Raw genomic sequence first — 13,245 nt, 5'->3', positions numbered from 1 at the left:
TTTCATGACAAAAACTGCCTGGAAGATTCTTTAGCATTGCTTGAAGAAGGCATTAATGATAAGCATCACTAATATATAGAGTAGCTTGCAAGAATGGACCAGCCGGCAGTAGAAGCTATATAGGCATTTAATAAAAAATATGAAGACTGGGGCTGCCGTTTCTTTGTTGCACATGATTATCTGATCATAATAATTAAAATTCATACATTTGGAGACAAAGCAACATTGGTACAGATGTGAGACTGCATGAGTGGGGTTTTCTTTTTTAATTTTTATTTTTATGAAAAAATTACATGGATAAAGTTGAAAAAGCTGAATGGTACTATAAGGCTTCTTTTGAAAGACAGTAGCAGCTCTTTGCCACCTTCACCCTGCTTCTGGCTCTCTACAGGCAGATCGTGTTCAGCTCCTACCTGTGTCTTCTGTGATTTACCTCAGTATTTCTAAATTACAGATTTGTATAACTTTGTTTATTTTTACAGTTACAGTCTTCCTCTGTTGGAGCCCTTTCATGGAAGGATGATCATCTCATTTACAACATCCCACTTCTCTCCTTACGTGCTTGCCCCCCGATTTAGTTTAGTGTTTATTCAGAATTTGTATTGTTACGAAATTTTATGTATTTTATGGAGATTTCTTACACAGCTTACTTTCTCAGAATTAATCTTTTTTTTAATTCACCCCAATCTGACAGAACCATGAAAGTATAAAACTGTTCTTCAGTTAGTCTAAAACATGAGGTGATCATCTGTTTCATTCTACTGCAAACCTTTTCTATCCTCCCACCCCTTACCCCTCACCTCAGAAAATACTTTTTTTTTTTTTAAAGATTTTATGTATTTGTTTAAGAGAGAGCTGAGGGAGAGGGAGAAGCAGACACCCCACTGAGGAGGGAGTCTGACATGGGGCTTGATCCCAGGACTCTGGGATCATGACCTGACCCAAAGGCAGACGCTTAACCATTGAACCACCCAGGCTCTCCTAAAATCATTTTAATGCAAGGTGTTAGCATCAGGAGAAACTGGATGAGAAGGGTACCTGGGATCTCTCTGGATTATTTCTTAAATCTGCATGTGAATCTGCATCTGAAAATAAAACTTTAATAAAAAGCAACTTAAGGCCACTGACATAACTATTCCTCTCAACATGTAATATTTTCTGTAAGAATTCACTTGTATATCAGTTGTAATTGTAGGTTCGTTTTTGGTAATCTGCTCTTTTTATAGCTTTCCTAATCAAGCTTTTCATTGCTATATCATTATATTATGTTGTGTGGAATAATTTATGAAACGTTTTCACAGTTCTTTTAATCTGTCAGTGGTATAGTACCCGGTATTGAGAGATGACTTGTGGCCAGCAGTGAATGAGAATGCCATTTCCGTTGGCCTTTTATCAGCATTGTGTGCTGTTAGAAGTTTTTTTGTTTTAGTAATTTTGGTAGATAAAAAATGCCTTTTTCTAGATCACTTCAGCATTTGTTAATTATAGCCTGCCAAAGATGAGTTCTGTTTTGAGATTGGTGCTTTTTTCCTACATTGCAGTTTATTAATCAGTTACTTGGAGTTGTTCCTTTGTCGACACCAACCGAGGAGAAGCTGGCGCTGCCTGCGGACATCAGAGCTCTGCAGCAGCATCTGTGTGTCGTGCAACTGACGAGGCTGCTCGGCCTGTACCACACTATGGATAAAAACCAGAAGCTAAGTGTGGTCAGAGAACTGATGCTAAGGTATCAGCACGGACTAGAATTTGGTGAGCATTCTTTCAAAATGTATAGTAGTTGCCTGATTTGCTAAGTTTTAGTCTGTTGGGTTTTGTTTTTATCACTCAGAGCACCTTGTTTTAATGAGTTTGGCAAGGAGCTTATTCTGGGAAGACTGTTCACATATAAAGCCTCTCTTAAGTTTGGAGTTGTGAATAATGAGAGGTGTCCATATTCTTCTTGATTGAGCTGTCACACTGGGGCTCATATGAATTACATGGGGCTTATGATTAATTGTGACATTTTCTGCTTCTAGGCCTTACTATTTTTAATATATAGACTGAAATTGAACAAAGTGAATGTCATAGATTATGAGGTAAATGTTTAGTTCAGAAGTAGATGACCTTTTGCTAGATATATGTGATAAAGTATAAATTATGTGACCAGATGATGTCAGTGTTTCTCTAACTGTAATCTGAATCATTAGGTGAAGTAATGAGTGTACCATTACTTTAGTTGTACATGGCCCTTGGCTTCTGTTCTTCTCTTTACCTGAAACCTCCTTCCAAATCTTGCTGCTCTTCCTTTGGGGCCATTGCAGATACCACCTTTGTTCTAGAACTCTTCCTTCTGCTCCAGCTGAGTGTGGCCTTACCTTCTTTTGAATCCTTTGATTCATGGCTTACATTTTTCTTCTGGTATTTATACGCCTCTTACTACTTTCATTTCCTCTTTTTTTATCTTCTCCCTCCTGTCACTTTCCTGCTTTAAAAAACTCCTTTGGGGCAGTGATAGTTGAACAAATGTTAAAATACAAATATGGGATTTTTTCCCTACAGGGAAATCCTGTTTGAAAACCGAATTGCAGTTTTCAGACTATTACTGTCTCCTTGCTGTCCATGTGCTTATTGATATATGGAGAGAAACAGGTAAGGAAGAGTGATTTCAGTTTGACTTTATGCTTTGCTTTTATTGATTATAAATCCTGAGACTAATTATATAATCCAAGAATTTGATTTATGCTTTTAGGTTTTTCCTCCTTGCCCTTCTCCAGGGTGCTTCTAGAAGAACCCATCTCCAGATAATCCCCCTCTCTCTAATCCAGATAATCTTAAATCAGTGCACATCTGTTCTGTTTTTATTTTTTAAATTTTATTAAATTATAGTTGATACACATTACATTAATTTCAAGTGTCCAACATAGTGATTTGGCAGTTCTGCACATCATGCCCTGCTCACCACAAATGTAGCCAGCACCTGTTGCCGTGTACCACTGTCGCAGTACCAGTGACTGTATTTCCTACGCTGTGCCTTTCATCCCTGTGACTTACCCATTCCATGACTGGAAGCTTATATCTCCCACTCCTCTTTTCCTCACCCTCCGTCCCTCCTGACAACCATCAGTTCTTTATTTATAGGTCTGTGTCTCCTTTTTTGTTTGTTTTTTCATTTTACTTCTTAGATTACACATATAAGTGAAATCATATGGTATTCGTTTTTCTCTGTCTAGCTTATTTCACTAGCATAATACCCACTAGGTCCATCCATGTTGCAAATGGCAAAATATTCTTTTTTATGACTGAATAATATTCATGTGTGTGTGTATGTGTATACACATGTGTGTACACACCACATCTTTATCCATTCGTCTATTGATGGACACTTGGTTTGCTTCCGTATCATGGCTATTGTAAATAATGCTGCTTATGTATATCTTTTTTAAGTTAGTATTTTCATTTTCTTTTGGTAAATGCCCAGTAGTGGAATTACTGAATCATACGATATTTCTGGTTTTAATTTTTTTTGAGGAACCTCCATACTGTTTTCCACAATGGTTGCACCAATTTACATTCCCACCAGCAGTGCATGAGGGATCCTTTCTCTCCACATCCTTGTCAACACATGATATTTCTTGTTTACTGTTATGTTTTTAAACATTTCTGAAAAGTGAATAATGATTGAACTACCTATTACAAAGTTGCCACAATTAAAATAAGAGAAACTGATTCAGAGAGAGATGTATAGGTCCATGAAATGGAATAGCCCTTTTTATTCACTTAAAAAAGTGTTTAGGAGAATGTACTCTTTTGGGAATGTAATTCTAATTAACCTGTTAAGGACAGAAATACAATATATGCTGAAGGAAGCATATATCCTTGAGCAAGAAAAGGATGATTCAGCAAATGATACTGAGATTCCCTTTAGGTCTCACTCCTGACATTTTCTTTTATTAGCAGTTTTTTGGGAAAAAAAAATTTAGGTACTTATTGCATATTATTCACGAGAATAAATTGCACAAGAAACAAAGGGCTGGGGAGACAGTACTGTGTGTGGTGGACACAAGCCCTGCCCTCGGGGGTCGTTTCATGGAGCATTTGATTTTCATACCATCACCCTCGGGCTGAAAACCCTTCAGAGGTGCCCTGTTTTCCTGAGGGTAAAGGTCAGCCTCTTTAGGATAGTTTACAGTGCTCTGTTTAACCTAGCCTCTGCTTATATCTCTAAATTCTTAGGTACTTATAGCCTAAATCTGCTGGTTTTTTTGCTAGTATTAGTGAACGTCATGTGCCTCTCTTTGAAATAACTTCCTTCCTTCCTTCATCTAACTTTTACCTCTGACGAGCCTGTCTTGATTTCACACTCCCCCCCCCACTAAAGAGTTTATGCCCCTTCTGAACTTTTATAGAACGTTGTGTGTATCCCTGTGCTAGTACTTGTTATACTGTATTGTACCGGAGATGGGGCTGAAATCCTTTTTATCAGAGTCTTTGTCATCTGAGCCCCAGAATCATGAGTTTGCATAGAGCTGTAAAACATCCATGAATGAACTGACCCCTTAGTAATTTGATCCCTACTCAGATACCCTTCCCCACTTACTCTAGCATCCATTCTTGCTCCTAAGTGACTATATGGCTTTGCTAATCCCTTGTTTTTTTTTAGCAACTTGCCCAGTATAGCAATAGCAGCTAACATTTGTTGATCAGCAGGCCCTTGAAAGTGCTTTACATGAATTAGGTAATTTAAACCTCATAATATAGTTAAGATTGGTGCAGTTTTATAGAGAAGGAAAGACAGGGCAGAGAAAGAAGTTAAGCAGATTTTCCATAATCATACAGTACAGTGCACATACATTGAGAAATTGCCAATATTATAAAGATGCAGGTTTCTTGCAGTCAGTGAAAGGGAGGTTGCGGTGCTCTAATTGGAGGCATAGTCACTGTCCAGGGTGGATCTGACAGATACTAGAAATCTGTAGAAATTCGGTATGAATGTTGGAAGACTCTGATTTGAATGTGAAAGATTAAGAAGAGCACTTTTAAAATTTCTTCTAAGATTTTACTTATTTATTTGACAGAGAGAGACACAGATTGAGAGGGAGCACAAGCAGGGGGAGTGGGAGAGGGCGAAGCAGGCTTCCAGCTGAACAGGCAACCTGATGCGGGGCTCGATCCCAGGACCCTGGGATCATGACCTGAGCCGAAGAAGGCAGACACTTAACGATTGAGCTACCCAGGTGCCTTAAGAAGAGCACTTTAAGAAGTTGATGATGCTCTCAGATATTTTGCCAAAAGTCATTTGTTTATGATTCTGCAAAAGTCATTGGGGAGTTAAGGATATCTTTTTTCCCTCCAGTTTTATTGAAGAAATGTGATTGATATATTACATTGTATTAGCTTAAGATTGTATAGCTTAAGATGTATAACATAATGATTTGATATATGTATATCATGAAATGATTACCACCATAAGTTTAGTTAACATCTGTCACCCCACAGTTAGTTTTTTTTCTTATGATTAGAAATATTAAGATCTACTCTCCTAGCAGCTTTTGAGTATACAGAACAGTATCATTAACTGTAGTCCATACTATACATTAATATAGCTCTAGAACTTACATCATTTTTTTATATTACAACATTTAGTTAGAAAACTTTTTTCCAAAAAGCCTAATGAGTCCTTTGTGCTCTTTTCTTTTTTTGCTTGATGCTCTTTTGATTTGGTGAAGAATTTGCATAGAGTTGTAGTTATAGCCTAAATTTTACAAAATAAAATAATAAATATCCTTGTAATGGTTTAATAGTTGAGAAAAAAATATAAATTATACTTTTTTTAATGTTTATTTTGAAATTTTGTTTCCATTTTAAGGAGATCTTTTTTTCAATACAGGTTATCTTTGAGTAACTAGGATTTTTTTCTTTTTTAAGATTTTTGTTTACTTGAGAGGGAGAGCATGAGCTGAGGGAGAAGCATACTCCCCTCAGAGCAGGGAGCCTAACACAGGGCTCGATCCCAGGACCCTGAGATCATGACCTAAGCCAAAGGCAGACCCTTAACTGACTGAACCACCCAGGCACCCCATTCTTTTCTTTCCTTTTCTTTTCTTTTTTAAGACTGATTTATTTACTTTAGAGAGAGTGTGAGGGAGAGCAAGTGTGCACACCAGTTGGGGGAGGGGCAGAGGGAGGGAAGACTCAAGGCAACTCCTGCTGAGCACAGAACCTGCCAGGGGCTCAATCCCAGCACCCAAGCTGAAGCCAGGAGTTGGTCGCCTAACTGACTGAGCCGCCCAGGCACCCTGAGTAACTAGGACTTCTTAGAATTATTTATTCCCTTTAATTGTCACGCTCTTTACTCACCTCTGAGCCCCTTGAGGCCAGGAACCACCCGTGACCTTTATCCTCCGTTCCTATATCTAGTGTTGCTCTAGAGTTTTAAGTCAGTAAGTGTTGAATTCAATAAAATTACAATTGTGAAGACTAGGTAGCAACGTGGGAAAACACTTCAAAGAGCAGAACACAAAATTAGATGATGTCGTGACTGCTACTGTGTAAAAGTAATTCTGATTCAAAGGCAATACATTAAAGTCATAATGGTAGTTTGCATAGATTATAGGTATGCATAGTTTGGGTAGGATTATGGATATTTATCTAAAACCCCAATTTTTTATTATATCGCATTTCTTGTAGAAAAAAGCCTGCAGCATATAATTCGAAAAGCTCAAGGCATAGAGCTTTTACTTTAAGTGTTTTAAGTTTTAGTTTAAGTTTTCTCTGATTATAAAAATAACTTATAAAAGTGTTGGGAAACAGTATATTTTAATCTTAACTTTTCCAGCTTCCAAAACACATTCTAAAAGCTGGCCTATTTCCTTCTCTTTTTTTCTGTGCTTGTCTTATAGACTAAAGATCACTTCTTTATGCTAATTTGAATTCTGTGTGTTATACTGAACTGTTACTGTATAAGTATTTTCCCTCATTACTAAAAACTCATTAATATCAAATGGCTGCATAATGTGGGCCTTATTATAATTTTCTTAATCATTCCCTCATTATTAGTACAATGAATGTTTTTGTATATAAATCTTTATCTCCATTTCATATTATTTCTTTAGGTTCATGAAAGAGAAGCTACTTAATCTTTAAGACTATTGATGTATGTAACCTTTTGAATTTTGGTAGGCCAAAAATAAGTGTGTTGTATTAATTTGATTATTAGTGAACAGCTTTTTTGAAATATTATTTGACATCTGAATAGTAGAGTTACATATGGAAGAAAAATGTTGCCTAGAGAGAATATCTTCCTGGGGTCTGGTAAAGAAAATCCTGTATTGGGAAGGTTGGTGGACTCAAATTCTCCTTCAAGGTCCATCTCTTCAGAATCTAGGATTCTGAGAGGTTTTGTAACTTCCTTCCTAAACCTCACAACTTAAAGTCTGCATCACTTTTGCAGATGCATGTTTAAGAACTGAGGTAACTATTGAGAAACTGTCTATTCTGGGAAATTGCCTGTTTTGCTTACAGGTGTATATCTAAAATTTGTTCTTTGACACCTAAACTCATTCTTCAAATAGTTAAGGGAGGTGCTAATACCAGTAAGTTTTTGTCTTTTGTTGATGAGAAATCTCCATCTGCTGCTAAGTACTGTGGATAATACTGTTACGTTTTGGTTCTAGGTGACGAGACTGCTGTGTGGCAGGCCCTGACTTTGCTGGAAGAGGGATTAACCCACAGCCCTTCCAATGCTCAATTCAAGTTGCTGCTTGTTCGAATCTACTGTGTGCTGGGGGCGTTTGAACCAGTGGTGGATCTCTACTCCAGCCTTGATGCTAAGCATATCCAGCATGACACCATTGGGTTGGTAGTATATACTCTGAATACTGAGCAGCCAGCTACCTCAGGGTGGGGTCCTTACACATGGAGCTCAAGCTTTGCAGTTTCTGTTATTAAGCTTTTTAGATTAAGTAATCCCCCATGATGACCCATTGCAAAGCAGAAAGATTTTTATATCTTCCAGCATTTGATGGTAATTTTAAAATTTGCACAGTTTTGAAAAGGTAAGAGTTTTCCCCAGAGGTAGCAAACAGCTTTATACTTGGAACACATTATCATGAAGTCTTTATTTCTGCTTTGCAGTTGAGATTAATACATGTTCTTTATTTGTTGACCTTAGAGATCCTTTGAATTTGTGTTTTGACTGTTCTTTATGATGAGTCAAGGGTATTTTCTTTATCCCCTTCTGGTCCATTAATCATATGAGCGTAAGAAAGCATGGCATAGAGCTTTAGGTCTCCCACAAAACTGAATTAACTTTGCTCTTTAAAAAAAAAAATTGATTCTGTGAATGAGATGATTTCTGTGACAGGCTGTTTTAACTTCCCTGTGTGCCTATTTATCTGCTATAATAATTTGAAGTGTAGTTGGTACTGGAGGTGGTAAGTATAACATTTTTTTTTCTTTCTTTCCTTCTGACCTAGCTATCTTTTGACCCGATATGCCGAATCCCTAGGTCAGTACGCTGCTGCATCCCAATCCTGTAACTTCGCACTCAGGTTTTTCCACTCCAACCAGAAAGATGTAAGTGAAAAATATTTTTAAAAAATATGTTCTTGCCTGCTGAATGCACGCGAGTCAGAGAATACCTTCCCTCGTGTGGCACGCGTGCAGGTGAATGCACCATGAGTACTTGCAAGTGCCTTAGGCCATAGCTTACTGGACACGTCTGTTAGGTGGAGGTTAAGAGTTTTTGTGGTTGCTAGAGTGGGTGTGTTTAATAGAATCCATGCAGAGGTATAGTTAAAACACTATTAGAGTAGTAAGTGGTATTCCTCTTAGTTCTAAGGGACTTTTTCTAAGGGTATAAGAGGTAACCCATATGTGTTTATAGCCTGGGATGCCGTAGAAGATTCTGTAACAGCAGCTGCTCTGTTACCTTTATTTCCGTTTATACTACCATGCTCTTTGCCAACAGCCAGTGCACTCGTATTTTCTTAGAATTATAAAATTGTCCAGTTGAAGGACATTTCAAGAAACTTGTGTCAATAATGTGTTTTTTAAAGTAGCAGTAAATAAGGTAGAGCTGTGTGCCATAATGAAAGGATGGGATTTGCACCATATTTTTCACTGCAAGCAGACTTGGTCTCCACTTGTCAGTTAAGCAGAAGTTTTGAATAGTCTCTAGTCAGTCAACCAACTGTGTAAATCCACCTTGAACACAGTTGGTTGACTGACTAGAGGTGAACACAGGTGAAAAGAAGGCAAGTCTCTAGGATGGTCATTGCCTGCTTTGTTCTCTTGTGCTTCTAAAACTCATTGCTTGGAATTCGGCTATGCCAGATATCTGCCCATAGTTTTTTATTTTCATGGTCTAACAGCAACTAAGGAACTTGGCAACAGAGCTGGTTTTGGGGTGGTTCTTTTGTAACTGTAACAGCTGTGGTTAATCTATCTTCCATCGAATTTTTTAGCCTTGTATTAAACAGAAGGCAGAGCGGAAGCATTTCTGAACAATGGAATACAGGTTTATTGTTGTCAGCTTGCAGTAATTCTGTCCTGGTAAGCCTTATGGCAAGGCCTAGAGGGCTGATGTAGCAAGGGATAGTAAGCTGTGCATCAGTTGGCTTTTAAGCCCTATCCCCCTTCCCCCATGGCACTTTCCAGTGTTTGGGATCTCTGTTCATACCTTATTTTGTGCCACAGCTCCTGATCAGGGAGAGAGGGAAGTAGGCATCAGTGTTTGAACATGCTGCCTGGAAGGTGCTGGCCTGGCTTAGAGATCCGAGGGCATCTCTAGGACCTTGGATTTCTAAAATATCTTAGCACAAGTAGGCAGTTGAGTTAGAAGTCTGTGTGTTTGTACTCTGTGTTCAGGTATCTGTGCTTGCCCTTCTCTGTTCTTAAGAAGTTTCACTAAGTCAAGGGAAAAAATCAGAAGCGTTTCTCAAATCTCATTATTCTGGCTGTCACTTCTGTATTTCTACGAAAGAGGTTAAAGAAATATTTACTGATGACTCCTTTTCAAAGTTTTGTTTCTCTGATAGCTCTGAGGCAGAAGTTGGGGTAAATAATGGATTAATCCATGCCTGGTGGCTGGTTTTATTCCAGTTTTTAATCATCCAGCATTCTAGAAGCACCATATTGTTCCCGATTTGGTCAGTAAGGCACATTTCATATGCTATTGAAAATTAAGCTTTGCTTCCTCCCTTCCCCCCACCAGTTACTGTGTCTAAAGAGTTGTTTTGAAAAAAAAAAAACAACACACCTACCCCCAAACAAAACAACTCAAGTTACTGTTATAGAGAAAGGAGATCTTCAGGAATGATTTGAGAGGGTATGTTGTTCTCAGTGCCTTTTTTTGTCTCTGAAGTTTTGCTGATGGTTATGTGGGCAGAAGTGACTAATTAATCTGAATGTATGTGATGCTGGACCTGATCATTTTATTGATCTGGGAATAGGACTCTCTGCTTGAAATTTATTTTTATTACTACAAGAGAGAGCTTATTTAAACTTACTAAAGTAGATAATCTTTGGGGGGTCCTAGAGGCAAAAGCAAAAACCAGTAGAGCAAGGAAAATGCACCTTAAACCTTCATGCCTAGCGTGAGTCCGAAAATAGGGAACTGGGCACTGTGGCATTGACTGTTTCCTATAGGAATTTGAGGATAAGAAAGAGCACGAGTTTAGTGTTGTCTCGTATGGGTTAACCCTTCTGATAGTATTAGATCTTTGGAAGGCTAAAGCCCTGTGTTCTACATCTTTTATTCTTGGTAGTTTTTGAGATCCCCAGATGGTTCTTTCTTGATTGACTGATGTATTTCCATTCCCAACTTGATCTTCGAAAGAACACTTTAGCTCCTTAACTGGAAAATCCAGCATTCTGCTTTGTAAGGCTCCGTGCTATGGGATTGAAATTTATATTTGGAAGGTCTACACGGGGATTTTCTTTTTGGAAAGGTCATCATTGTCATCTTACTTTGGAATAGATTTTTACAATGTGAGACTTAGAGACAGATGTTCTTATCTCTAAAAGTTACTTCTGTGTTTGTACTTCAAAAATAATTTCCCGTTAAAAGTCTGTTTTGGGTATTCATGAAGATGATCATTCAGGGTTGATGTCCATCTGTTTTGTTAATTCTTACAGTGACCAGGGTTCATTTCAGGAATCCATATGGGATATAACTAGCCTCATGGTGCATAAATGAGTAGAAATAGGTACGGACAACATTCTCTGATATTCAAAAGTTTTAAAGTGCCTGTGGCTTCCAGTTTTGCCTGCAGTTCCAGTAGGGGTTGTCTCTTCAAATTGTGGATGCACAGGCCCTTTTCTAGCTCTGCAGTGATGCTTTGCTGCAGCATTAAAGGAGGACGATCTTAAAAACAGAAACCAGAGAGCTGCAGTTACCTTCTCAGTTTGTTAAAGGACTGCATTCCCTGTCTGTTGCCCCTTATTTTTCTTTTTTAAAAGCCATTGCCTCTTTTTCAAAAGTGATATTCCATGGACCACTCAGAAATTAAGACTGTCTGTCTACTTTGTAAAGCTGGGTTCTTTTCTTTAATCAGCGTGTTTTGGAGCTGTAATTGGTAAATGTGATTGAAATCCCCAGAAGTCCTGTTTTCATCCTGATTAATTGCTGGATCATTATGTTCCTAAGCAGCTGGTTTTTTCAAGCTGTAAGTTCCTGCCGCAAGAGCTGATAGTAAACCTTGCTTTTTCCAAGCCAAGAGGCCATCGGATAGGCCTGTGTGTTTAGCGTATCCTGGCCTCTTCTTGATGGGGCGTATCACTGTCCTTTAATCAGGCTAGAAGGTACACTTGAGCTTTTTCGGATAGTCCTTCTTTACACCTGCAGGATCACAAGTAATCTTTTTAATTTTCTTGTGTCCGTCCGTCTTTAATTTCTCCAGATACTGCAGGCAAACAGCTCGCCGAGGTGTCCCATGGGGTTTAAAAGCCGCATCGAATGCAGTTGAATTAGCGCCCGTGGCGCAATCCCGCGGCCTGAAATGAACCCTGCGAGGCTGTGTATCAGAGGGTATGTTGTTGACTATCGGCATATTTTCCTACTGGGCAAATTATTTAGTCATAATGGAGATGGGGGCAGAGCTGACTAAGGTGTAAAAAGACTGGCTTTTCTGGAAAGGATCTTTGGGGCAGACATCCGCTTTGAGCTTAACGTTCCTTGGCCCAAAAGGGTACCCTTCTGACTTCTGATCCTGATGGTATAGGCCCACACCCCTGAAATGTTCTTCCCTGAGATTTTCTTCTATTGTGCCAGAATTTCTGTTGAGAATTCTTTCTCTTGTCTTTGTTCACAACATTACATCTGTACATATGTATTACTCTAAAATTAAAGTGCATATGGTGAGTGTTCCCTTCATTTACTTGTTCATGGAATTTTCCAGCATAGGTCTTACGTAGTTTGGATGGACAAGAAAACTGGTTCTTGTAGTCTTTCTGTCCTCAGAGTGGATTCTGATGAATTCTTATGGGTCTTTGGTTTGTTGTCTTCTGTCTTGATATAATGCACATATGCTCTATGTTTGTGATATATAGTACTCAGAAGTAAACAAAACCAAGGAGCAGCCTGTCTTTTTTCTGGAAGAGGGTGATTTTTTATTTGGGTTGGTAGTGGGGTGGTTATATTATTCTGGTGTTTTTGGAACCTTTGTATAAAATGCAGTTTGTCTTAGATGCAGAAAAACATGGAGTAACATCCCTTCCATAATGGCACTAAACGAAATTTTTGACTGACATGGTATCACGAAACCTCCAGTCCTACCAAATTAAAAGACATAACTGCTAAGAGAAAGTCTCTGTGGATAGCAGCAGCTGGGTGGTGGTGGTGGTGGTAGTAGTAGTAGTGGTAGTAGTGGTAGTAGTAGTAGTGAAGAACACATATAACTGGTATAGGAAAGAAGAAAAATAATGTTTTATAAAGCTGATATTTTACTTGTGACCTTTAAAGATTAGAGTTCACATCTTAATTTTAGTTTGAGTATAGTTTGGTTTTGTTTTGCCTGGCAAGTTTTGTTTTCTTTGCCTGATCTGTGAAATATTTATACGGAGGTGATGTCTTTCCTTCCCAGACCTCAGAATATATTATTCAAGCTTACAAATATGGTGCATTTGAGAAGATCCCAGAGTTTATCGCTTTTAGGAACAGGCTGAATAATTCTCTTCATTTTGCACAAGTCCGTACTGAACGGATGTTGTTAGACCTTCTACTTGAAGCAAATATGTAAGTATTGCACAAGAGCTAAAAAGAAACTC

General features: G+C 38.3%; 1 protein-coding gene across 1 annotated transcript in view; it reads left to right on the top strand.

Annotated features, from left to right (window-relative positions):
• Positions 1–13,245, top strand: part of LOC111156487 (N(alpha)-acetyltransferase 25, NatB auxiliary subunit) — a 69,440-nt gene that overhangs the window by 35,027 nt on the left and 21,168 nt on the right. Inside the window, exons 12-16 of the mRNA XM_022517419.1 lie at positions 1,542–1,749; positions 2,539–2,628; positions 7,653–7,833; positions 8,454–8,553; positions 13,062–13,213. Coding sequence (XP_022373127.1) covers positions 1,542–1,749; positions 2,539–2,628; positions 7,653–7,833; positions 8,454–8,553; positions 13,062–13,213 — 731 coding nt within the window. The remainder of the gene's footprint in view (positions 1–1,541; positions 1,750–2,538; positions 2,629–7,652; positions 7,834–8,453; positions 8,554–13,061; positions 13,214–13,245) is intronic.

This window comes from Enhydra lutris, unplaced genomic scaffold, assembly GCF_002288905.1.
Source record: "Enhydra lutris kenyoni isolate GAN:26980312 unplaced genomic scaffold, ASM228890v2 scaffoldscaffold46, whole genome shotgun sequence".
NCBI lineage: Eukaryota > Metazoa > Chordata > Mammalia > Carnivora > Mustelidae > Enhydra > Enhydra lutris.
Note: the sequence above shows the minus strand (reverse complement) of the source record. Positions and strands in the feature narration are given on the sequence as shown.